Source organism: Lissotriton helveticus, chromosome 7 (assembly GCF_964261635.1).
Source record: "Lissotriton helveticus chromosome 7, aLisHel1.1, whole genome shotgun sequence".
Lineage (NCBI taxonomy): Eukaryota > Metazoa > Chordata > Amphibia > Caudata > Salamandridae > Lissotriton > Lissotriton helveticus.
The window spans coordinates 1,798,570,802-1,798,593,993 of record NC_136068.1 but is presented as its reverse complement, the minus strand read 5'-3'; the positions used below and the strand labels follow the sequence as shown (position 1 = coordinate 1,798,593,993).

Here is a 23,192-nt window from a genome sequence, read left to right as displayed (position 1 = left end):
TTTGATAAAATTAGCGTGTCATCCGCAAACATTAATATGGGGATTTTTAGTCCTGCAAGAGAAGGAGCATCAACATTCGCAGTTACCAATCGAGAAACTACCCCGTTTATGAACAATGTAAATAGAGTAGGAGCCATTGAGCACCCTTGTCTGACCCCTTTTTCAACACGGAAATCAGGAGTGACCATCCCGTGACCGCCCCACTGAATTTTTGCATAGTTAGACTCGTGGAGGCGCAGTATCAGGGTTAGTAACTCATCGGAAACCCCCAATCTATGCAAAACCTGCCACAGTTTTGCACGTGGGACCAGGTCGAATGCAGCCCGCAAGTCGACAAATGCCGCGTACAGGCTACACCCCCCCAGAACCACGGTTTTCCACTGTAATAATTGGAAGCGGAACACTTGATCGATCGTGCTTGTTGCCCTTCTAAAACCTGCTTGGAATGGAGATAGAATATTAAAATCCTCAGCCCAGTCGAGAAGCCTATTGACCACCACGCGACCCACGATTTTTTGCACAGTGTCAATGAGGCTGATAGGCCTATAGTTACAGGGCTGAGCTCGGTCCCCCTTCTTGTACACGGGGATAATAACTGCTCCCCTCCATGAATCAGGGACATCTGCTCCTTGAGCAATTGAATTTATAAGCAAATGTATATATTTGCACCAGCGTTCACTATCGTTTAAGAATATATCAGCGGGTACTCCGTCTTGACCTGGAGCTCGCCCGCGTTTTACTGCACAGATTGCAGACATAATCTCTTTATAGTTAAAATTGTCATCTTCAAAAAACTTCATAACCGTACTGTCGTCAACTGAGACCCGGGTATTAAGAGTGTATTGCGAACTAAAGAATTTAACCCATGCCTCCTGTGAGACGTTATTACTTGGTGACTCTTCAGCTCTCTCAGAACCCCATTTTACAATATTCCAGAATACTCTGGAATCCTTCCTGTCACTGGCCATTTTCAGTTTGCACCAGTGTTGCTCGTCCCAATCCTTCTTAGCTTTAGCAATGCATACTTTATATTCTTTCCTAGCTAGAGGAACAGACACACAGTCTCGCTTCTTGATTGCCCGGCCAAGGTCGAGTCTTGCCTTCCTACAATCAGAGTTATACCATCTAGCATCTTTTCTGGTAATAACCCCCTTATGTTTATCAGGTCTTAGAAAGTGCGCCTTGATCTTACCAAAGAGGGTATCATGTATTTTGACCACTTCACCCAGATCCTTAGGAGAGGCATTAGCCAGTTCCATAGCTAGAATGGCTTGATCAGTTTCACTGTTGATAATATCAATAGCCTGCTGATTTCTCGCTACAGTGTCCCAACGTAGCCTACGCATATTGTTCTCGGGGATAATGGGCGGAGGAACTAATTCATTCGTGCAGCTAGAGTTTGATTCAGCAGGCCACCATTTGTGAGTCACACATAGGGGGTTATGGTCACTCTCAGATCTTATAATGACTTCCATATCACAAAGGGCAGGCCACAGATGCAAACTGCAGATCACATAGTCAATTCGACTTTTGTGCCTCCCATTGTCGAAAGTTGGTGAACCAATTCTGTCCCTAGCTGTTCTCCCGTTCGTAGCTCTCAAGCCTTTTTCAAGACACAGTGCATTAATAGCTATAATGTCCTCTGTCCAACGGGAGACTGGTTTCAGTTGTAGTTCAGGGATGCCCCAGAAGGAATCCTCATCAGCACCAGTGAAAGCATCTCCCACAACCAATGGCTCAAACGTCCTATTAAGGTCTCCTGCTATAACGATGTTATTTTTAACGGAGTGCTCCTCGATGAGGTCGGCCAAGGTTAATAATGTTTCAGATCGACCTTTGGAACTCCTAATATAAATATTGTAAATATCAAGTGACCCTGTTCTGTCATTAGAAATCCTAATAAGCTGGATATCATTGTGTCCAATAGCTATGTTTTTAACTGAGAGATTTAGTGCCTGTCGAATCCAGATAGTAAGCCCCCCCATAGGTCTACCTTTCGGACCCTTGACGGCTGGCACATAAAAATTCAAATAGCTTAATACAAAGACAGGATCGCAAGCCCAAGTCTCCTGGAAAATACAAATATCAAATTGGGTAACAAAACCAAGCCAGTCCCCACAATCGAGCTTGGATGTCAGACCAGCTATATTCCAGGAGAGTAGGTTAGCAACCCCTGACAAACGACCCTGGTGTAATCCAGGAAAAGAGTTTAGTACACAAGCCTCACCCTCTGGTTGGACAACCAAGTTATTCAACAAATTATTGGTAAGGCAATTAACATTCTGGGTAGATAAGCTATCCGAATTTTGATCCCCATTAGCTAGTGGTACTTGGCTTAGATTTATAGAGAGTCAATCACAGTCATCAAGATTGGAAAAGGCTGAAAATCTATTCTCTAGATTTAGACCCCACTCTGGTTGCTTCACTTCCCTCCGCCCTTTTGTTGGGACAACGTTCCACTTAGTTTTTAGCATTGTTTTATTAGAGACCCTCCCACTACACTGATAGAAAAAGTCTAATGTGAGTGGAATGATTTCAGTCGATCTCCGCTGCGGAGGTAGAAGGTTGGGTAGAATATTGGCCAAAACCTCTGGGTCAGAAAAATGTAGGATGACACAATCACCCAGAAACTTCTTTGTGCTATTGCCTATCCACCTCACCCTTCTAGCCTTTACTATTTCGTCAGCCAATTGGTGCTTACCCCTAGGAGTTATTACCATATTATTTGTTAACCAATAAAGTGCTTTAGACAATAGGGATGAGGTAGATTCTTCCTGACCAGACTGCAAGAGAGGAACATTGGCTAAAACCAAGACCAATGGAGAGGCCTCAACTATCAACTCTACCGAGCCATTTACAGATTCTGGGGCGGAGGATGCATCTGAAGGAACATCTTTATTCTCTGCACTATCTAAAATGGATATCAAGGGAACCACCAAAGGATCTGGTAGTGAGGAAGCCCCACCACCCACCAAAGAAGAAGAGGCCTTACTGGACTCAACCCTACTAGAAACAGCATCCGGTAGTTTGCCTACTTCAGATAAGGTTTGATTCAGTAAACCCCCAAGGCGATTCACTTCCTTAGTGAGTTTATCAATTCTGCCTAACAGCGGATTAACAATGTCCTTTATCTTAGTGTCTATCATACTCAGTAAGTTCTTAAATTGACCACTAGTAAGAGACATTGAAACGTCATCCAGAGTGTCATCTTCTTCCCTTGTGGATTTGCTAGGGGGCGATGCAATCTTTTTGCGGCTTGATCTGAGCCCAAATCGTTTTGGCTGTGGCTGTGGCTTTTTAGCCCCTCTGGTGGATCGTGGAGCAGGCACCGGAGTGGGAGCTTTGTCCTCGGGTAGTTGTTGATCAGTCTCCGTCTCACTCTCGCTGTCTAGCTCAATCAGAACCGACCGGTTCATTACAGCGATATCAACTTGGTCAGATTCACTTACAGGTGGACAGCAGGAGCTAGGTTGCTCTGTGGACTCGGCAAAAACTGAAGCCGGCGAAGTTGGTGAACTCAGGGCAGACGGTGAACTCAGGCCAAGTGAAGATCTCCTGTCACTATTAATTTTGGCAACTACCTGAAAGATATAGTTGTCCATAGTTGTCCATAGTGTTTTTTGCAGGGGATAACTTTTTGCCGGGCATATTTCACTAACAAACAATGCTTTTCGGAAGCACGGAGTAAAACAGGTGCTCCAAGAGTCAACAATTCAATAAATAACCCCCAGCTATAACACAGGCTCACCTCCTTAAATCAGGTTTTCAAGCAGAGTAACGGGCCCAACCCAACCTTGCCCAGCCTCGGACGGCCTCAGACGGCCCGCCCTTGGCCCGGGCTTAGCCCGGCGCCGCCCGCGCGCGTCCCGCGACGCGGAGGAAGCCGCGCTGTTTTGTGCGCCTCCGGTCGGGTCAAGTGGCGTGGGTGGGCGGAGCTAGCCCAGCCAGGGATTATGGTGCCGGTAGTCCCCTTGCTCGTCAGCCGCGCCCGATGTGCAAAGCGGCGGTGGGGGGGACTTGCAGATCAAGGCAGCAGCGCTCTCAGTAGCGCGGACCCCAGCAGTAGAGTTTTCCTCTGTCCCCGAACAGGCAGCAGACTCTGCACGGATATGGCAGGTAGAAAATGCGGTCTCCCACTCCTATGTGGAAGCCGCGCTGTTTTGTGCGCCTCCGGTCGGGTCAAGTGGCGTGGGTGGGCGGAGCTAGCCCAGCCAGGGATTATGGTGCCGGTAGTCCCCCTGCTCGTCAGCCGTGTCCGATGTGCAAAGCGGCGGTGGGGGGGACTTGCAGATCAAGGCAGCAGCGCTCTCAGTAGCGCGGACCCCAGCAGTAGAGTTTTCCTCTGTCCCCGAACAGGCAGCAGACTCTGCACGGATATGGCAGGTAGAAAATGCGGTCTCAACTCGGGTACCAAGAGCCCGTTGCCTTAAGACAAAATCCTAAACTTACTACTTTTGGTATTCACAGAAGGCATTTAGTAGTAGTAAAGTTAGGATTTTGTCTTGAGTCTGTCCTGAGTCTGTCTTGAGTCTGTCTTGAGTCTGTCTTACGTCAAACTTAAGACAAACTCCTAACTTTACTACTACTAAATGCCTTCTGTGAATACCAAAAGTAGTAAGTTTAGGATTTTGTCTTAAGTTAGTTCTGTGAATCGGGTCCGTAGTGTAAAATGAGGCTGCTGGTGGTGAGTCTTCTGCAAACCTGCCGTTTAATTCTCGCAGGTTGATGTGCGCTAAGTCCTGCAAGAATCCCCTGGAGATTTCACTTGCTCTGCCTTGTAGGCTCTTCTTCTGGTCGGAGATGCTCCAAGCCAATGACTGAGCAAGGCTTTCTTCTGATACCGGATATCCTAAAATGTGTGGATTTAAATCCCCTGAGAGAATATAGGTGGAAGTATCTTGTTCCCTCATAATTCCCAAGAGGTGGTCTAGCAAGTGCTTGGTATCTTTGGTTTTGTACTTCGGGTTTAAGTATAACTTGAAGATTATAGCTTCCTAATTTTTTCCTTCGATGCAAAGTGAGAGTTTGATTGTCTTGACCGTCGAGGAAGTTGAAGGAATTTCCACAGTGCTAAATGATCTTGTAACCGAAAGATAGGTTGCCAGCCCACCTGAAGGCCAACTTTTTGCTGGAGACTGAAACCCTATGTACCCCTCTACATAGTGAGGTTCAGACGCCCACGTTTCCTGAAATAGCACTATGTCATAAGATCCTATAAATGATAAGAAATCCTGGTCCATTATTTTGCTACTAAGGCTGCTGATGTTCCAGGAGCAGAGGCGACAGGTGGTATTGGTGTAGGAGACTGTTCCATCCTGAAGATTTATATGTCAATATGTGTCAATATGTAATGCTAAGGAAAGTTCTGTAAATCTGTGGGTCAGTTGAAGATGCCAGTTGTTAACATAATGGTTGCCTGGAGTGAACGGAATAGGCTGTGTCTCTCTGTCCCCTGATCAGTGACTGACTGCGAGCTCCCGCTAGGACTGAGTTGGTGGTGCCTCAAATGCTGCTTGTGTTTGCTTTTATGGTTCCTGTTGCTGAGAATAGGAAGGGGGTATCTTGCTTTACCATGAGACAAAATAGTTATCCCCCAAGACTTGAATGTTTCACTTTCCTTTAGCACCTGATTCGCTAATAGGGAGGACTGCCATGTTGCTTTGGTGACTTCTATTCCTAAATGTGAGACCGGCCTGATGAGTTCTATCGGATGATTTGACATCCTTTAGAGCTGGGATTGAAGCAACTAGATGAAGAATGTTACCTCTGTCAGAATTCCCCTTTGATTCAATCTCTGGGCTGTAATTCTTTCCCTGCGGGGAACTGATAAACCTCCAGCTAGGGTATTCTAAGCCGTATTCTCCTTGTTTTTGTCTTAGTACAGTGTCATGCCAAAGTGGCAGGCTGGAGTTGGTGGCTGGGTTGTCTGCTAGGTTGTCTGCTAGGTTGTCTGCCTTCAAGGTGGCCAAGTTCCTTTGTTTTAACACCTGCAGGTTTGTGACTGAATTTCTTATGTCTGCGGTGATATTATCAGATGTCTGGATTCCATTTTGATCCTTTGATAGAGGTTGTTCTTGTGATAGAGCAAATTCCATTGGGGAAGTATTGTTTAGGCTTGGCCGGATCTGCGGAATGTTTGGGCTTGAGTGAATGGGGTGGGCACGTGGTTGGCATCTGAAGTGTAAGAAGCTACCAGCTCTGCTCATCCTTGTGAGTCTAGATATGAGGAATTCCTCTGGTTATCTTTGTCTTTGCACATTTGCACATTTCCAGCGGGTCCCGAGATTCCGCCCACCTGGCCTTGTTGTGCTTTTAGTCCAGCATGTTCGCCTGGATTTTTGGTAAAGTCTGAAAGTTCGAGGTGCGCAGTTGGGAACTGAGTTAGTAGTCTGGGTCTTCTCCCCCTCCTGAGAGGCATGTGTGTCTTGAGTTAGTAGTGGGGGCCTTCTCCCACTCCGGAGAGGCATTCATGTTTTGAGGTCCCAGACCTCTTGGTGCCAAAGAGTAAATAAGAATGTTCTCAAGTTCCAGATCTGCACAAAGTTCTAGATTGTGTGGGCTAGGCTCTGGTTGGGGAGGCCCACCGCCCTGAAGTTGTTTTTGTTCTTGGTTACTTTTCAGGGGCGAACATTGCTGCTGCACACTATTTCTCCTGGATTGGGAGTGTGAAGCATTAGTAGCATTAGGAGCAAACCTTGGCGAGGGGGTCGATGTACCAGACGAAATTCTGTTTTATCCATAACCTTTTTAACCCCACTCCTTGCAGAGTGCCAACTGACCTCTTCAGAATATGCTTCCACTGCCTGCATTGGCTCCTTGGGTGATTTTTTTGTAGACCAGATAGGCTGAATTGACAAGGATGTGGGCTTGATGGGGTTCTGTAACCCACATGCCCGCTGGTTGAAGAGAAGATGATAGCACCTGGATCTTTAAGAAATAAAAATTTGGAATACATTTTCAGCTGTAAGAGATTGGATTGGTGCCCGGACTCTTAGCTAGGGACAATTCACCGCCAGAGTCCACGTGAGCAGAGCTCTGTTCACATTGTTTGTGATGGACTGGTAGAGTATCTTCCTTTGGGTTCTGTCCAGTTGGTTTCGTTTTCCTCTTAACGCGCTTAGCCACCCTTGAGTTGGTGAGTGGCTATCCCCTAATTGTTCCCGATCTCATGTTATTTTCAGATTTGCGGCCTAGGGTTTCCAGTCAGGCCAGTTCTGAGCCTTCCCTACCGATTCCTGCGTCGTTTGTATTGATATGCAGTAGTATGTTTAGTAGCTCTGTTGTTATTCCTGGGCACCTGATGTCGCTTCACTGTTTATTATTTTATCCCTGCTGCCTGCTGACCTCAGACTTATTTCTCCCCGCTTCCTTTGGCCAATGTGCTCCTCCCAGCTGCCTCTGCCTGGTGACTTCTGTATGTCCTAAGTGACCCAAGGGGCAATCGACTCCGCTTTGTGTTAAAGACGAGGCTGGTTGGGTTCCAGGGTCCTAAATAGGACCATATACAACTGTGCAGGGTTATGGTTAGCGGTTAGCAGTTAGGGTGCTGTGAGTGCTACTGTTGCTTCCCAGGTCAGCTGTGAGCTTCTTGTTGCTGTGTCCAGTGGTCGCAGGTGAGGGGCAAGCAGGGCTGCAAGTGCTACTCAGACTGGTGCAGGGGGAAAATGAAGGCGAGTAGCAAGCAGGCAGACTGGGGTGCAGGTGGCAGAAGACAGGGAGATGGTGGGTCTCCTGCTTACTAGATAAACACACCATGCCACCCAAACCCACCCCACCACTTCTCCTGCACTTACCACTCTTACTGGATGTTCTCCCCACTGCCACTCCACATCTACCTCAGGCTCAGACCTCTGGATCAAGCTCCTTACCCATAGTCCAGTTGCAGTCCCAGTCTCGTCCACCTGCTCGCCCCCACTTTCCCCCAACTGCGGCTCTGGCTCTGGAGCTGGCTCCTGCCCTGTACTGCCCAACCGCGGGGGAAATGACAAAGGAACGACCACAGCTCTGCTGTGAGGGCCAGCTGATGAGTAAGACGAGTGGGGCCTCCGGGTGTCATACACGCCACGCCAGGGACTAATGAGACTACCTCCACGAGACACCAGGACGCTCTTAGCAGCCTCCGACTGTTAGCGTCTGCACACTTTGCGCCGGAGTAATTGGTCGATACTGAGGGCAGGTTCCTGGCAGTCAATGGCCTGGCAGGCAGGGAGTCAGAATCGGGTTGAGCAGAGCGGAGCCCTCGATACGCAATGTGTAATACTGCCCTCCGACTCTCCTCCAGCATCGATGCGTCAGCTGTTTACGGGTTCACCATTACTGATTCTGACTGTACCCTGGGTTCTGCCAACCATATCCAGGGCCACTGCTACATTTAAAAAGGTAGATGTAACAGAGAACACTTGCAATTGGCAATGACAGACCGTATAAGTCCATAGTAGATAATCAGGCCGGGGGGTGCAATATACTTATAAGCCCTTTGTATGTGATATGGCACAGAGTTTTAGACACCTAGCAGATTCCCTGCACTTGCATGTTTATGCTGCTGTGTGCCTGCTGTCCTTTTAAAAGCAGTCCTGCCTTGCAGCCTGTCTTTAAAAGTAAATGCTCCTAATTGGTATTCAGAGACCCTACACGTCCCTCATATATAATAAGACTAGGGGGTTCAAACTGCTTATAAATCCCTAGTATATAATAGGGGATGTACATTTAGAGGCCCAGCAGAGTTCATGCAGTATGTGTGCACTACTGAGTGCCTGCTGTCATTTTAAAGGCATCCTGGCTTTGCACACTGTCTTTAAAAGTAAATGGTGTGCAAATTTGACTTTGGTGCAATGGACACATTAAAATTGATAATCTACCTTATGTTTTCGTATTAGGCAACCCCAAGCTCTCCCCTAGGTGTCCCAGGGATGGGGTGGCATGTAACTATATGCAGGGACCTTATAAAAGATGTTGTTTATGCCCTGGTGAGGGTAAAACTGCCCATTTCATTTTCTCCCATTGTAGATACATAGTTCCATAGGCTAACAATGCAATATTTTATTTAGGTATACGTATTGCTAAGAAAGGAGGAAAATACCATTCAAGGACTTAAAGATTGGTATTGATAAAATCAACTTCTTGTCACTGTTGGATTTATCATAAGTAGTACAAAAGAGTAGTTATAGAACGTTCTCTTTTGTAAACCCAAGTCCAGCCTTCTGGCGGTCTCTGCTGATTGGTCTGCCTTAACAGGCTTAGCCAGGCTAATTTGATTAGGTGATAAATGGCCTGACTGGAGCATAACTCTGAATCTGTGTAGAATAAGCTATAAAGCGGTGGCTGGGTAAATCAAACTGAGGTTAAAGAGAGAGCAGATCAGTAAGGAATGTCAGATGTACCTTCCCCCATATCCTGTACCCCAGCCAGACAGCAGGCTTAGGACAGGAATTTGCTGAGGTCATGGGGAGGAGAGCTGATGAAAATGAGGCACACTGTGGGTTGGTATAGCCAGCTCTTACTCTTTTGGAGAGAAAGTGCAGTACTTTGTGGGACAAGAAGATGCCATACTTTGGAGGAAGTTGTCAAGCTATTGGGTGGCACCCAGCCGTGGGCGGCTCCTCTGCAATGGCGGAGTAGCGTCGCTCCACTGGCTCTGAGCCAGCAGGTAAAAAATAAAATGCTATACTATAATCATTTTATTTTTCATTTGCTAGCTCTGAGCCTCTGTGTGCAGGGAGGGGCGGGCCAGGAATAGGAGGGGGGAGGAGGACTGGTTTGTGCACTTATAAGTGCGCTTGTGTGTTTGGCCTGCCATTTTATGCCGACCAAACATACATGTGCACTTAGGTTTTGGTATTGAACAGCCGGGTTGGAGAAAGAGCACAGACTCCTTGTCCTGAGCAGAGCAATAAACTAGCCTGCTCATTTTAATCCCTGTGCTGCTCTCATAGTGCTGGGACTGCACTGGGAGTCTCTGCTGCTGTTCCAATGTCTGCTGGGACCAGGAAGCAGCAGAACACCAAGGAGTGAGGAGCGATGCAGCCAGCAGCTTCATGTAAGTGTTTTTCATTATTATTACCCCCCGCAGATCCCCTCCTGCGCTCCTCCATACCCCCTCCATCTGCCACACCACCTACTCGATGTGCCAGCTGCCACTTCACCCAGCATCTCAATCAACTGAGGTGCCCACCTGCATGTCGCCCTAGAACACTGAATAAATATGTGAGAGATGCATTGTCTCTCAGATCTGCTACCTGAAACTACAAGGAGAAGGACTGCCGGCTCGGCTCAGGATCTGCACCCAAAGGCCTGCACTCTGAATGACAGCACCCACTGAAAAATCTGGTAATACAGCCCTGGTAACTGTACCTTGCTTTAAGGATTAAGGAGTGGGCTTCCTGCAAGCTACAGGTCAACAGATCCCACCTGCATCATCTCCACCAAGAGTCCTCATCCTGGAGTGTGTCCAGTGAACCTTTAAGGATTGGCCAGGTGCACTGTGAAAATTGTAGTCTGACATCCCAGAGACCATCTAGGAGATTCAAGACATTTGAATTGGTGATTTGTACACTTTAATATACAAGTATGACCTTCAGGAACACCTCCTGAAAATTGGGGAAATTTGGAAAACTTTTGTGAAAAAGCTCCATGAGGTGACCACCTAGACCGCGAGAGTCGGACTACCACCAACTGCGACCCGGCCAGGGTTTCAGGGTCATCCCACTGAAAGCTCTGGTACTCCAGACTTTCAGGATTTGACCAGGCCTTGCAGAAAGTCATACCGGAGAACCCTCGCCAAATCTGGCCAGCTGTGGAGGGTTAAGCGGCGTCGGAAAAAAAAGCTCCAGAATAGTGTGAAGGTTATGTTTTGACCAGGGCCTCCCACTTAGTGTATCCAGCATGGGCTCCATCACTGGTTACCTCGAACATCGACTTTGTGGCGGTCAAGCACAACCAGATGTCCCAAAGTGGCGCTATATGTTTTTAAGCACAATAAAGTGGTTAATCTTAAAAAAATTCATATCTTTGGTTCCCTACATTGTTTGTTGTGTTGGTGTCTATTTGTTCATACAAACATTTTCTAGTTTTATGAATTGGTGTGTTATTGTTATTGTTTATTGTGCCTTATTTATTTGATGTATTGTTTTTTTCAAAGCTTTACACTCTTGTCTCCTAAATTATACATGACTGGTCGTTGTCAGCTGCCAAAGGCAAGAGGCTAATTTATTGAACCCTGTTCTGTGTTGGTGGCCTTATTGGTAGCTGCATACTTACCCCTACCAATAACCTGCATTCCAACATTCATCCTTCAAGCCACTTCTGAGGATGGGCATCCATCCTCCTATCAATCTGCTACTAAGGGAGGATCTACAGCAATAGGGGCAGGGCCCTACACTTGGGCATCCTCACTCTGCACCTCCATGATCTCCAAGTGGACATTGAGCTGCCGTCGCTAGTCTCCTTCGATCTTCCTCCCGAACTCGATGTTGTGATTCTGGACAACTTGTAGCTTGGTGTAGCATCCATCAGATTGACCTGCTACAAGCTAAGATGCCGGAAGTGTTGTTGTTTGTTTTGTCATTGCAAGTTCCTGCGCAGGTGTCTACTATATCTCTTGACACTGAAAATGGTCTTTTCTGGTTGTGATGACTTCAGCTCCTTGCATTAGTGAGCTGCTGGAAATTTCGTTTCTCGCCACCATGCACAACATTCTTTCAAGATAACCTTATGTTGAGAACTCGAGCTTCATTTTTGCGGAAGATAGTAGCACCTTTCCACGTCTGGCAGGCTATCACTCTTCTGACTATCTTTGCTCCACCTAACCCCTTCAAAGAGGAGGCTGTTATCTGGACCACTAGAGAGCCGTCAGTTTCTATATTGATCGCACCACATCATCCAGTGAACAATACATTCTTTGTGTGCTTCTTGGAAGTGAAGAAGGGCGAGGCAGTGCAGAAAAGAGCCATCTTTGGGTGTATAGTCTTCTGCATAGAAACCTGCGATGTGCTAGCTATGAAACAGCAATTTGAAGGATTGAAGGTTTGTTCCACTCGTGCCAAAGCTACTACTGTAGTGCTAGCATGTGTAGTGCCTGTCCTGGATATCTGTCAAGCTGCTACGTGAGGATCAGTGCACATGCTCAGAAAGCATTATTACCTTGAAAGTCATGCCTGTCAGAATGGGTAATTTGCCTGTTTGGTTCTGCAGGACATTTTGTTTTGCACCACTCACCAGACCCACCTCCAGAGGAGTTACTGTATTGTTATCTATTCACAAGGTGAGCCATTTGAGGCTTGATGTATCCATCAGAAGATGTTACTTGCCTTTGGTAACACTCTTTCTGGTGGATACTCTTAACTGCAGATTTCTCACTGAACCCCAACTCCCTATGCTGTTGAATGAGTTCTTTGTTCTTCTAAAAAGGTTCCAAACTGGAGATCTTCACAAACACTAATCTGCTGATGTGCTGTGGGCTGAGGGTGCAGGCAATCCTTAGAAAGCAACTAATGTCAGCACGCCTGGGTGGTGCTTTTATGCAACCTGCTTCTCACTTTCTTAGTGTAAAAATATCAGTGCAGAGCCATGCAGTGCCATCTACTGGGGTGGAAGAGTACTGATTTGAGTTTGTGGATCCAGTCTGCACCTGGGGGATATTCACAAGATGAGGAATCTGTGGTTAGATGGAGTATCCACCAGAAAGGCTGTTACTGAAGATAAGTAACTTGCTGGTTGGGCAAGCTCTATGGCTGGGGACTTGCACTACTTAGCATACACCGGCATCAAAAGACTGTGTGTGAAATTGATAGCTTACCTCACTCACTGGAGGAGAGGGCAGCCGATCAAATGAATTGGAGCTGGGTATGCTTGAGTGGGAGATAGCAGATAATGTACCAGTGGACCTTACAGAAGATATCCAGGGAGTGGCAATGGCAGATGGACCATGCAGCAACATGACTAATTACTGCAAGTGTGAACCCTAGTCCTCTTTTACTGATTGAGTGCCAAATGAAGCTCTTAGAGCCCTTTATTACTGAAAATCCCAGTAAATTAGGCTATGTGTCCATTAGGGGATGCTTTCGAGTAAAATACGGTGTGCTTCAGTGGAACCTAGATAGACCTAGATAGACTTACTGAATTCCCTTGGTCAGTCCTTATTTTTGAAAGGACACTTAAAGACTGACAATTAATACGTGTAAACTCCGACCCACAAACCAATGCACTCCCTCTGAAGGTACTGCTGCCTTCAAATATACCTGGAGGTGGCTGTAGGTACAGGGTAGAGCTCCTGGGCTCTGGTAAGTTAATGCTTTGTCTCCATGGGAACACCTCTTCATTAGACCCCGCAACTTATCATGTCTTCTGTGATGTATGAATAAATGGGCTGGCAGCTGAACACTACTAGACTTATTACCATATGAACTACAACCACATGGAGGTGTTAGACCCCCTATAGGCCTCCCATGTGCCATGAACACCTTCTAAAACTTACTAGTAGAAACATTTCACATCTTTCCCAGGCACAGCCATAACAGAACGATAGAGTCTATGCCGCTTGCAAGCCTAGTCAACGACTGTGATGACTCCAAAGTCAAAATGTGAGAGTTTGTTTATATATTTGAAACACCCCCGAAATAATGTCCAGCGAGAGTTGCTTTGAACCTCATCAAAATTACACCCAGGCCAAAAGAAGGGTTTTTGATCAGCTCTTTCCCCATGAAACAAACGAGCCTCTCAAAACATATATTAGAGTTTTAGAAGCACTGCTTCCCAGAATGTCTCTAAATGTTTTAAAAAGACTTGCAGTTTGATTTACACACCACCAACTTTCTTCAGTAGTTGCTCTGACTTTGGCAAATGCATTTTCAAATCCTTATTTGGGTTTCTGCTTACTGTGCAGGTGTTGCAAAAACAACAAGTATATTCATCAGGGCTTGTGGTACCAGAAGCCAAAGGTGTGATAAAGTTGAAACTGTGACTGCCACATATGTGAAAGTAAGAGGTAACACTACCTGCTGCAACACTGACAACTGCGAACCCGCCATACCCACAGGTATGTAAGAGTGCTACTACTACATCTCCTGCAGTACAAGCACTTTGATGTCTGCTCACCCACATATTAAGGACTCTGCATGACCATGGGACTTTCCCTTGCTCAGCCATACATTCTCACCATTTTGCTGTTGTTTTCCTAGGCAGTGCCTAGTGCCTTCCTTCTTGTAGATTGCATTTTCTTTTCCTACATTAGTTGTAACAGGCAGGTCTCCAACCTTATAAATTTAAGCATGAGTACAGTGCCACAAGCAGTTTGCAACAACTGGCCCAAATTTCACACGCCTTGCTTGGCCAATAGCCATCCTTTCCATGCTGGTGGTCTATGAGGCCTCTTTAGGACAAGACCTTTGAAGAATAGCCAAAAATGTATACAGAGCAAGATAGACCATAGTAGATGTTTAATTTAATTTGTAAGAAGATAAGACGGGATGAATGTGTAGGCACTCAAAAACACTGTGAGGAATTGCACTTGTCAGTGGGAGAATATGGTACCATGTCTAAGTGCCTCTCACTCCTGTGTGGTTAAACTGACTAACTAGCAAAATGTGGTACTAATTCTCCTCTTAAACATTCCTCCACCATGGACATAATGGTCCTCCTATTTTATACTTACAGTTTACCCTACTCTTTATTTGCGTCTGATGACCCCATTTGACCACATTCTTGGAAGTGTCATTTGGGAGCAGATCAAACCTCAATTCTTTGGCTTGTCACAACTTGAGAAGGCCTGCCCTGCTCCATAATCCATATTTATATTTATTTAGTTGAAGATGTGTGCTGTGCACAGCTGTACTCAGGGGTTTCTTGGCACAGAAGAAGTAAGGTTAAGAATTTAAGACGTTGCAGATTAAAAATGCCAGGTCTTCAAACCATTATGAAATCCAAGCAACGACGCACAGGTTCTCAGTGTTCAGGAAGCAATTTCCATAATTTTGGGCCTAAGTAAGAGAAAGAGAGCCCTTCCATATTAGGCAGGCAGAATCTGGGCACATTAAAGAATGCCTGATTCAGAGATCGCAAAGCTCGAGTAAGCTGATAGGGCACCAACAGGTCCGGAATATAACGAGGTTCCAGTCAAGATTTGGCCTTGAACATGTAACATAAGGCTTTAAATTTAATGTGTTTAGAGAGTGTGAGCCAGTGCAGCTCGTGGAGAAGATGAGAGACTGATGTCAATGTTTTAAGTCAGTCTAGCAGCCGCATTCTTTACTAACTGTAATCTGTGAATTGTTGCCTTGTCGAAGCCCAGGTATAACACATTGCCATACTCCAGTTTGTATCCAGTTAAGGCCTGGTTCTCAGTCCTTTGATCTGGAGTGGGGATTGTTAGAAATGGGATTTCTGGTTGGTTAAGGCTTGCACCAAAGCCAGGCAGAAACCACCACTCTAGTGAGGGCAAGGGAGTTACACGCCAAAGATAACCCCTGCTCACCCCCTTGGTAGCTTGGCACGAGCAGTCAGGCTTATAACGGAGGCAATGTGTAAAGCATTTGCGCACGCACACAGCAACAACATCCCAGGCACACCACAAAAGGAACTCCACACAAGGTTATATAAAAATAGCCTTTGTATTCTCATAACTCATCAGATAGTAATCACACAATATACATTGTGCCAACTGGCAAGGGCAATATTCACATGGGATTATTTACACAGGACAGGGCCACGTGGGCCACTGTCAGGATCAACACTTAGCAGAAATCGGTACAAGTAAACATAGATCATAGACATACAACCAGTAACCACTGGTAATCCCTGTACTCCACCTCAACCTGTTACATAAACTACATTATGCACAGTCACATCAGGCGCGGATTACATCCTGCGCCAACCTCACCAGCATAAACACATTATGCAAACTCTCACTAGTCTAAACACATTAGACCCTACCTTCTAAGTATAACTCACATTAGGGGCGTAAATCACAGAGTGAAACATAATCTCCCTAGCATAACCACATGGAATGCAAGATAACCTTATAATCATAAAACACAGTTTAGAGGTATCAGATACAGGGTGTGCAAAACATACTATACACATCACATTTCCTAGCACCACATCAATTTAGGGCATAATCACATTAGGGCTTTGCACCCTATACATTTACCAGCCCCCCTGGCCAACTGGCAATCCAAGAAGTGGCTCAAATCCCCTCTGTCCAGAATGTCAGGGTGCGCGGCTAAGGCAGCGCCAGTCAGGGGTGCGCCATCTGCGCAAACCTAAACGTTGCAGCTGCCCACTACTTGCTGGGCAGCTGAGAACACTCACTGGAGGCCTAAACGCTGCAGCTGGCACTAAGTGCTGTGCAGCTGTGGAGGCCAAGGTAGGGGGAAGGAGTGCGTCTCACTCCTGGGTTATCAAGCACTGGACCCCTGAAAGAAAGAACCTAAACGGTGCAACTGCCCACTACTTGCTGGGCAGCTGGGGTCAGCAAAACTGTGGCATGGGCTCTCACTGGCCCTAGGAACAAAACTGCCACACGTGGGAGCCTTCTAGGCTCTGAGATCAACTGTCCCTGGGGAGCACACTGGCTCAATCAATACTGAGGCCCCTTGAAGGGAAAGAACTGGCCCTTAGGCAATAAGGCATGGGCCCCTCAGTGCCCGAGGCACAAGTACACAATATTGGAAGCCCCTCGGGCTCTAGGAATCATTAGGCCAGAGGTGGAGCCATCTGGCTCTTAAAATAAACATGCCCATCGTTGGAGCCCGCAGGCTCTCCAAATAACTTTCCCCCCAGGGAGCACACTGGCTCCTAAAACAACGAGTGTGGGCCCCCCTGGGCACAGGAAAACCGGTATGGCCCGACGTTGGAGCCCTCGGGCTCAAGAAATCATTAATAAAACGTTGGGGCGGCCCACTGCCATCCTGGGCTGCCCTAAATGCACTCTTGCCACTGTGCCTAAGTCAGGCACCGCAACACACGCCTGGTGCCTCCCCCCCCAGCCTTCAACACTCACTGGGCTGTTGTGTGGGCGGGGACTCCTCCGTTCTCCTCCTCGCTGGGGTCGGCACGCTGCTCTTGTGGCGCGGGGCTTCCCTGTTCCTCCTGGGAGCCCCACGCTGCCATCGGCGGCCGCTGCCGCCTCTTTACTTCACACGGGCCCCCTCCTGGGACCTGGGACTTCTCAATGGAGCAAGCGAGGCTTCGGAGCAGCTCTAGGGCGACAAGCGGGACTTCCTGTCTTCAAGCGGAAGTCCCGCCCCGCTCCAGGCATCGGCTGCCTGACTTCCGCCCCAGCTGTACGGGCCGCGGCGGTGATCGTTCCTTGGCACAAAACGAGGGGTAGGCTCCCTCGTGGCGAAATATAAAACGGGGTGGGCACCATATTTAGAAATATAAATGCGGGCATAATGCAGGGTAGGCTCCTGCTAATAAAAATATTGCAATAAGCGGGGTGGGCACCCGCTCTGGGACCAAAAGGGGCAGGAGCGCTTCCTTCTTGGAAAACGACAGTGCTCTGCCCATAAATTAAAATAAAGTGCTCCCGAGGCGCTGGGGAGCACAACAGCCCCAAAGGCCCCAGAAATGGCTCCTTAAGGCAAAGGGTCCCAGCAACAAGCAGGCAAACACAGGCAAAGGTTTCCAGGGAAAGTCCATTAGGCATCCAGGAGCTGGGCAGGGCCCAAGGAGGCAAGCCTTCCCCTGGGCCCCAGCAACAGCACGCTCCTGGTAGATTAGAGTCAAGGAACAAGAACAAAATCATGGGGTCACAGCCCCTCTTTTATACACATCATCCCTTTCTTTCCAAAGGTGCAGGCAATGGGAGAACCAGACGCAACTGGTTCTTGAGCACTTGTCAGGGACATCAGACACACCACAGGGGGTGGAGCCAGCATTGAGGAGGGAAGGCCCAGTCCTATTCAGGTCCCTGGTGCACTCCTCCCTCCTACAACATGCAGATCTCTCCATTCACCACCGGGGCTGACCCATCCTGACTCCTGGAGCCAGGCACACCAACCAGCTCCAGCCAATCACAAGCCAGACAGTCAATTCACATTCACTGTACAGACATGTCAACTTCTAGAAGTGGCACTTCCACACTACACACATTAAATCCGCTCACATCCTCGCGCAGCATTTAATCTCATGAGTTCGCACATACTGAATTCGCCCCTGCACTCCCCACACATCAGGAACTACCATGGACACACATATCCCCATGCATTCCTATGGGAGTGCAGGCCTCTCTCACCACGCATACACAGAGAGGGCACGCACTTTACACTGGCCCACAGTGAAAAAGTGTGCAGAGGCCGAAAATCACCAACACCAGGTTACAGAAACAGGCTAGGAAAATGCAAAAAGTTTCGGGGTGAACCTGCCAAAAGGACCAAGTCCAACACAACCCCCTTCCAGCCAAAACGCAGGGTAGACCAATCACTCTCTTGATGGGATTCCCTGCTTTGGGCGATAGAACACGGACGCAGGCCCGCACGGCAGGGACACCCTCCGGTTCTACGCCATTCTGAACCCACATGGTTTCCTCTAAACAAGAACTCTCTGGCTCAGCTAGGATACCGCACTGGTACTCTCTAGTTGTCTACGGCCAGGACCAGGCCCTAGGCCATCCAGATGTCACAGATCCTTGCCAATCCACAGAGTGGGGGGCAGTAACCCCTGGCAACCAATAGCCATTCTCCACTCTCCCTCCCAGTGTAGCTACAACTACCACTAATCCTTCAACCTAGGGTCCGCACCCTCAGGCTGACCTGAGGTCACGGGCAAAAATGCCCCCCTACCTCTACTTCTGGGGTTCCGCACCCTCCCAGGGAAGCACCCTCCAGAACACAACTCTTCCACCAGTTCAGGACCTCTCTCCATCACTGGTCTACCGCCTGGGATCTACACTCCGGATGCACCGGGTCAGAGGCGAGGACTCCTTTCCTCTGCACCCCCTTCCAGAGTTCTGCACCCTCCCACTGTAGAGCAGGGGCCCCTTCCTTTAAGATAGGCCGCACCTGCTCTCAAGGCAGTATTACCATAGTCAGCCAGGGACCCTAAGGATCCCGGCGAGGCCTGCATCACCCCTTCTGGGAAACACAGGTTCCCTCTCCTTTCAGATGGGTCCTTCCCATGTTCACAGGGGTACCCCCAGAACTTAACCCGGCCAGGACACTGATTACAGATGCCCTGCCTTCCAGGTCAGGCTACAACCTGAACCTGGCCTTCCCCTCCTCGGGGAATGCCTAGCGAACCAGGACTTCAGAGGGAGCACGCATGCCCCCCTTGAGAGTGACACATCACTAATGTGTCGTGCAACAGTCTGCCTGACTCAGAACAGAAGTGGCGTCACCATGGTCACTCACAGATGACTCAGCCCTTCTGGCTGGCCCCTAACCCACTTGCTTTTCCACTGGGGCTTTTGTCCCCCTCCTACTCCTCAACCAGGACTACTGCACCTTCTTCTTAGGAGCGGTACCACCCAATACCAGGACCGCGGAGTTCTGGTTACAGAAACTCCCCTTCCTCTAGACACAGGAAGATCCTCCTCAAATGACCTGTAAGTACGGCCTAGGCCCCCAACCTGGCGCTCCCTTTGGGAGCCCTCCAGGCCCTGAGACAGGGTTTCGGTGCACATGGAGCTGTACCCCTCATACTGAGCACCAGGCACCATACTCTGGGAACTGGGAATGGGACTTCACGCACTGGACACATTTTTGCTGCCACCACTGGTTCCTACCATACTGGGGAATCCAGACACACACACACTACACTCAGGCGATAACCACCCTCCTGAGCTAGCCATTTATCCTCCACACCCCCTCTCTCCTATCTACCCACACCTCTGGGGACAGGAACAGGGATTGGGCACTGGACCCAGCAAGGGACTCCCTATCTATGGGAACCTCCCCCTCTACTGGCGTCCCGCCCTGTCATTTTCTCTCTTCTGCCACTAAACATCAAAGCGCAGGAACACCATTTAAAAAAATGACACTCTTGAGGAAAAACAAAATCACAAACAATAATCCCCAACATGTGACTATATAAAATGCAGAGTTTTGTAATGTGGCCAGTTGTCGCTGTGGTACGGCGCAACCACAAGTCCTAATCCTCACCGCTGATCACCAATGTTAGAAATGGGATTTCTGGTTGGCTAAGGCTTGCGCCAAAGCCAGGCAGAAACCACCACTCTAGTCAGGACAAGGGAGTTACACGCCAAAGATAACCCCTGCTCACCCCCTTGGTAGGTTGGCACGAGCAGTCAGGCTTATCCCAGAAACAATGTGTAAAGCATTTGCGCACGCACACAGCAACAACATCCCAGGCACACCACAAAAGGAACTCCACACAAGGTTATATAAAAATAGCCTTTCTATTCTCATAACACATCAGATAGTAATCACACAATATACATTATGCCAACTGGCACGGGCAATATTCACAAGGGATTATTTACACAGGACAGGGCCACGTGGGCCACTCTCAGGATCAACACTTAGCAGAAATTTGTACAAGTAAAAATAGATCATAAACATACAACCAGTAACCACTGGTAATCACTGTACTCCACCTCAACCTGTAGCATAAACTACATTATGCACAGTCACATCAGGCGCAAATTACATCCTGCGCCAACCTCACCAGCATGAACACATTATGCAATCTCTCACTAGTCTAAACACATTAGACCCTACCTCCTAGGTATAACTCACATTAGGGGCGTAAATCACAGAGTGAAACATAATCTTACTAGCATAACCACATGGAATGCAAGATAACCTCATAATCATAAACCACAGTTTAGAGGTTTCAGATACAGGGTGCGCAAAACATACTATACACAATACATTTCCTAGCACCACATCACTTTAGGGCATAATCACATTAGGGCCTTACGCCCTATACATTTACCAGCCCCCCTGGCCAATTGGCAATCCAAGAAGTGGCTCAAATCCCCTGTGTCCAGAATGTCAGGGCGCGCTGCTAAGGCAGCGCCAGTCAGGGGTGCGCCATCTGCGCAAACCTAAACGTTGCAGCTGCCCACTACTTGCTGGGCAGCTGAGAACACTCACTGGAGGCCTAAATGCTGCAGCTGGCACTAAGTGCTGCGCATCTGTGGAGGCCAAGGTAGGGGGAATCGGGCTCTTAAAATAAACATGCCCATCGTTGGAGCCCGCAGGCTCTACAAATAACTTTGTCCCCCAGGGAGCATACTGGCTCCTAAAACAACGAGCGTGGGCCCCTCTGGGCACAAGAAAATGGGTATGGCCCGATGTTGGAGCCCTCGGCTCGGGAAATCATTAAGAAAACGTTGGGGTGGCCCACTGCCATCCGCGGCCGTCCTAAATGCACCCTTGCCACTGTGCCTTGGTCAGGCACCCCAACACACGCCCAAAGCTCCCCCCAGCCCTTCAACACTCACCGGGCTGTTGTGTGGGCGGGGACTCCGCCGGGCTCCTCCTCGCTGGGACCGGCATGCTGCTCTTGTGGAGCGGGGCTTCCCTGTCCCTCCTGGGAGCCCCACGCTGCCATCGGCGGCCGCTGCCGCCTCTTTACTTCACCTGGTCCCCCTCCTGGGACCCGGGACTTCTCAATGGAGCCGGCGAGGCTCCAGGGCAGCTACAGAGCGTCGAGCGGGACATTCTGTCTTCAAGCAGAAGTCCCGCCCAGCAAAGTCATTGGCTGCCAGACTTCCACCCCAGCTGCACGGGCCGCGGTGGTGATCGTTCCTTGGCACAAAACGAGGGGTAGGCTCCCTTGTGGCGAAATATAAAAGGGGTGGGCACCTGTAATTAGAAATATAAATGCCTGCATAATGCAGGGTAGGCACCTGCCAATAAAAATATCGCAATAAGCGGGGTGGGCACCCGCACTGGGACCAAATGGGGCAAGAGCGCTTCCCTCTGGGAAAACGACAGCGCTCTGCCCATAAATGAAAATAAAGCGCTCCAGAGGCATTGGGGAGCACAACAACCCCAAAGGCCCCAGAAATGGCCCCTGAAGGCAAAGGGTCTCAGCAACAAGCAGGGAAACACAGGCAAAGGTTTCCAGGGAAAGGCCGTTAGGCATCCAGGGGCTGGGCAGGGCCCGGGGAGGCAAGCTTTCCCCTGGGCCCCAGCAGCAGCACACCCCTAATCGATTTGAGTCAAGGAACAAGAACAAAATCATGGGGTCACGGCCCCTCTTTTATATACATCATCCCTTTCTTTCCAAAGGTGCAGGCAAGGGGCGAACCAGACGCAACTGGTTCTTGAGCACTTTGTTTTGCTCAGCCCCTCTGCCTATTCACAGGGTGGGTCAGGGACATCAGACACACCACAGCGGGTGGAGCCAGCATTGTGGAGGGAAGGTTCAGCCCTATTCAGGTCCCAGGTGCACTCCTCCCTCCTATCAACATGCAGATCTCTCCATTCACCACCGGGGCAGACCCATCCCGACTCCTGGAGCCAGGCACACCAGTCAGCTGCAGCCAATCACAATCCAGACAGTCAATTCACATTCACTGCACAGACATGCCAACTTCTAGAAGTGGCACTTCCACACTAGACACATTACATCTGTGCACATCATCGCGCAGCATTTAATCTCACAAGTTCACACATACCAAATTTACCCCTGCACACCCCACACATTCTATGGGAGGGCAGGCCACTCTCACCACACATACACAGAGAGCGCACGCACTTTACACTGGACCACAGTGAAAAAGTGCGCAGAGGCCTAAAATCACCAGGTTACAGAAACAGGCCAGGAAAATGCAAAAAGTTTCGGGGTGAACCTGCCAAAAGGGCCAAGTCCAACAGGGATATTCCAAATTATCTTTCTTAGCCACTTAAACAAAGCAAGTTGCAGTCACCTTGCTCAGCCGAGGTTTCATACAAAGTGTGTCATCCAGCAAGAATCCCAAGTTTTTGACCTTCGGAGATGGAGTTGGCAGACCCCAAGAGAGCTCGGCCAATGTTGTGGGCCTCAGAGAGAGGAGTGCCTGCCCAGAATTATGATCTTCATTTTATCCCGCTTGAGCAAATTTGTATTCATCCATGAGATGCGACTCAAGCTCAAGTTCAGATTAAGTACAGAGGGTACATGATTAGGTGCAGATGACAATGTAAAGATGATCTGTGTGTCATCTACATAAGAAAATAAGGTCAAGCCACAAGTCATCACCACATCTGGCAGAGGTTGGACATAGATGTTGAACAACTGGGGACTCC

General features: G+C 48.5%; 1 protein-coding gene across 6 annotated transcripts in view; it reads left to right on the top strand.

Annotated features, from left to right (window-relative positions):
• The window catches only part of LOC144770775 (phospholipase A2 inhibitor and Ly6/PLAUR domain-containing protein-like), a 1,602,193-nt gene that overhangs the window by 425,975 nt on the left and 1,153,026 nt on the right, over window positions 1–23,192 (top strand). For all 6 annotated transcript variants that reach the window (XR_013599021.1, XR_013599024.1, XR_013599023.1 and 3 more), the window contains exon 4: window positions 13,880–14,032. Coding sequence is in view for 2 of the 6 variants with exons in the window: in XM_078655533.1 (XP_078511659.1) it covers window positions 13,880–14,032 (153 nt within the window). In the remaining 4 variants the exon portion in view is untranslated. The remainder of the gene's footprint in view (window positions 1–13,879; window positions 14,033–23,192) is intronic.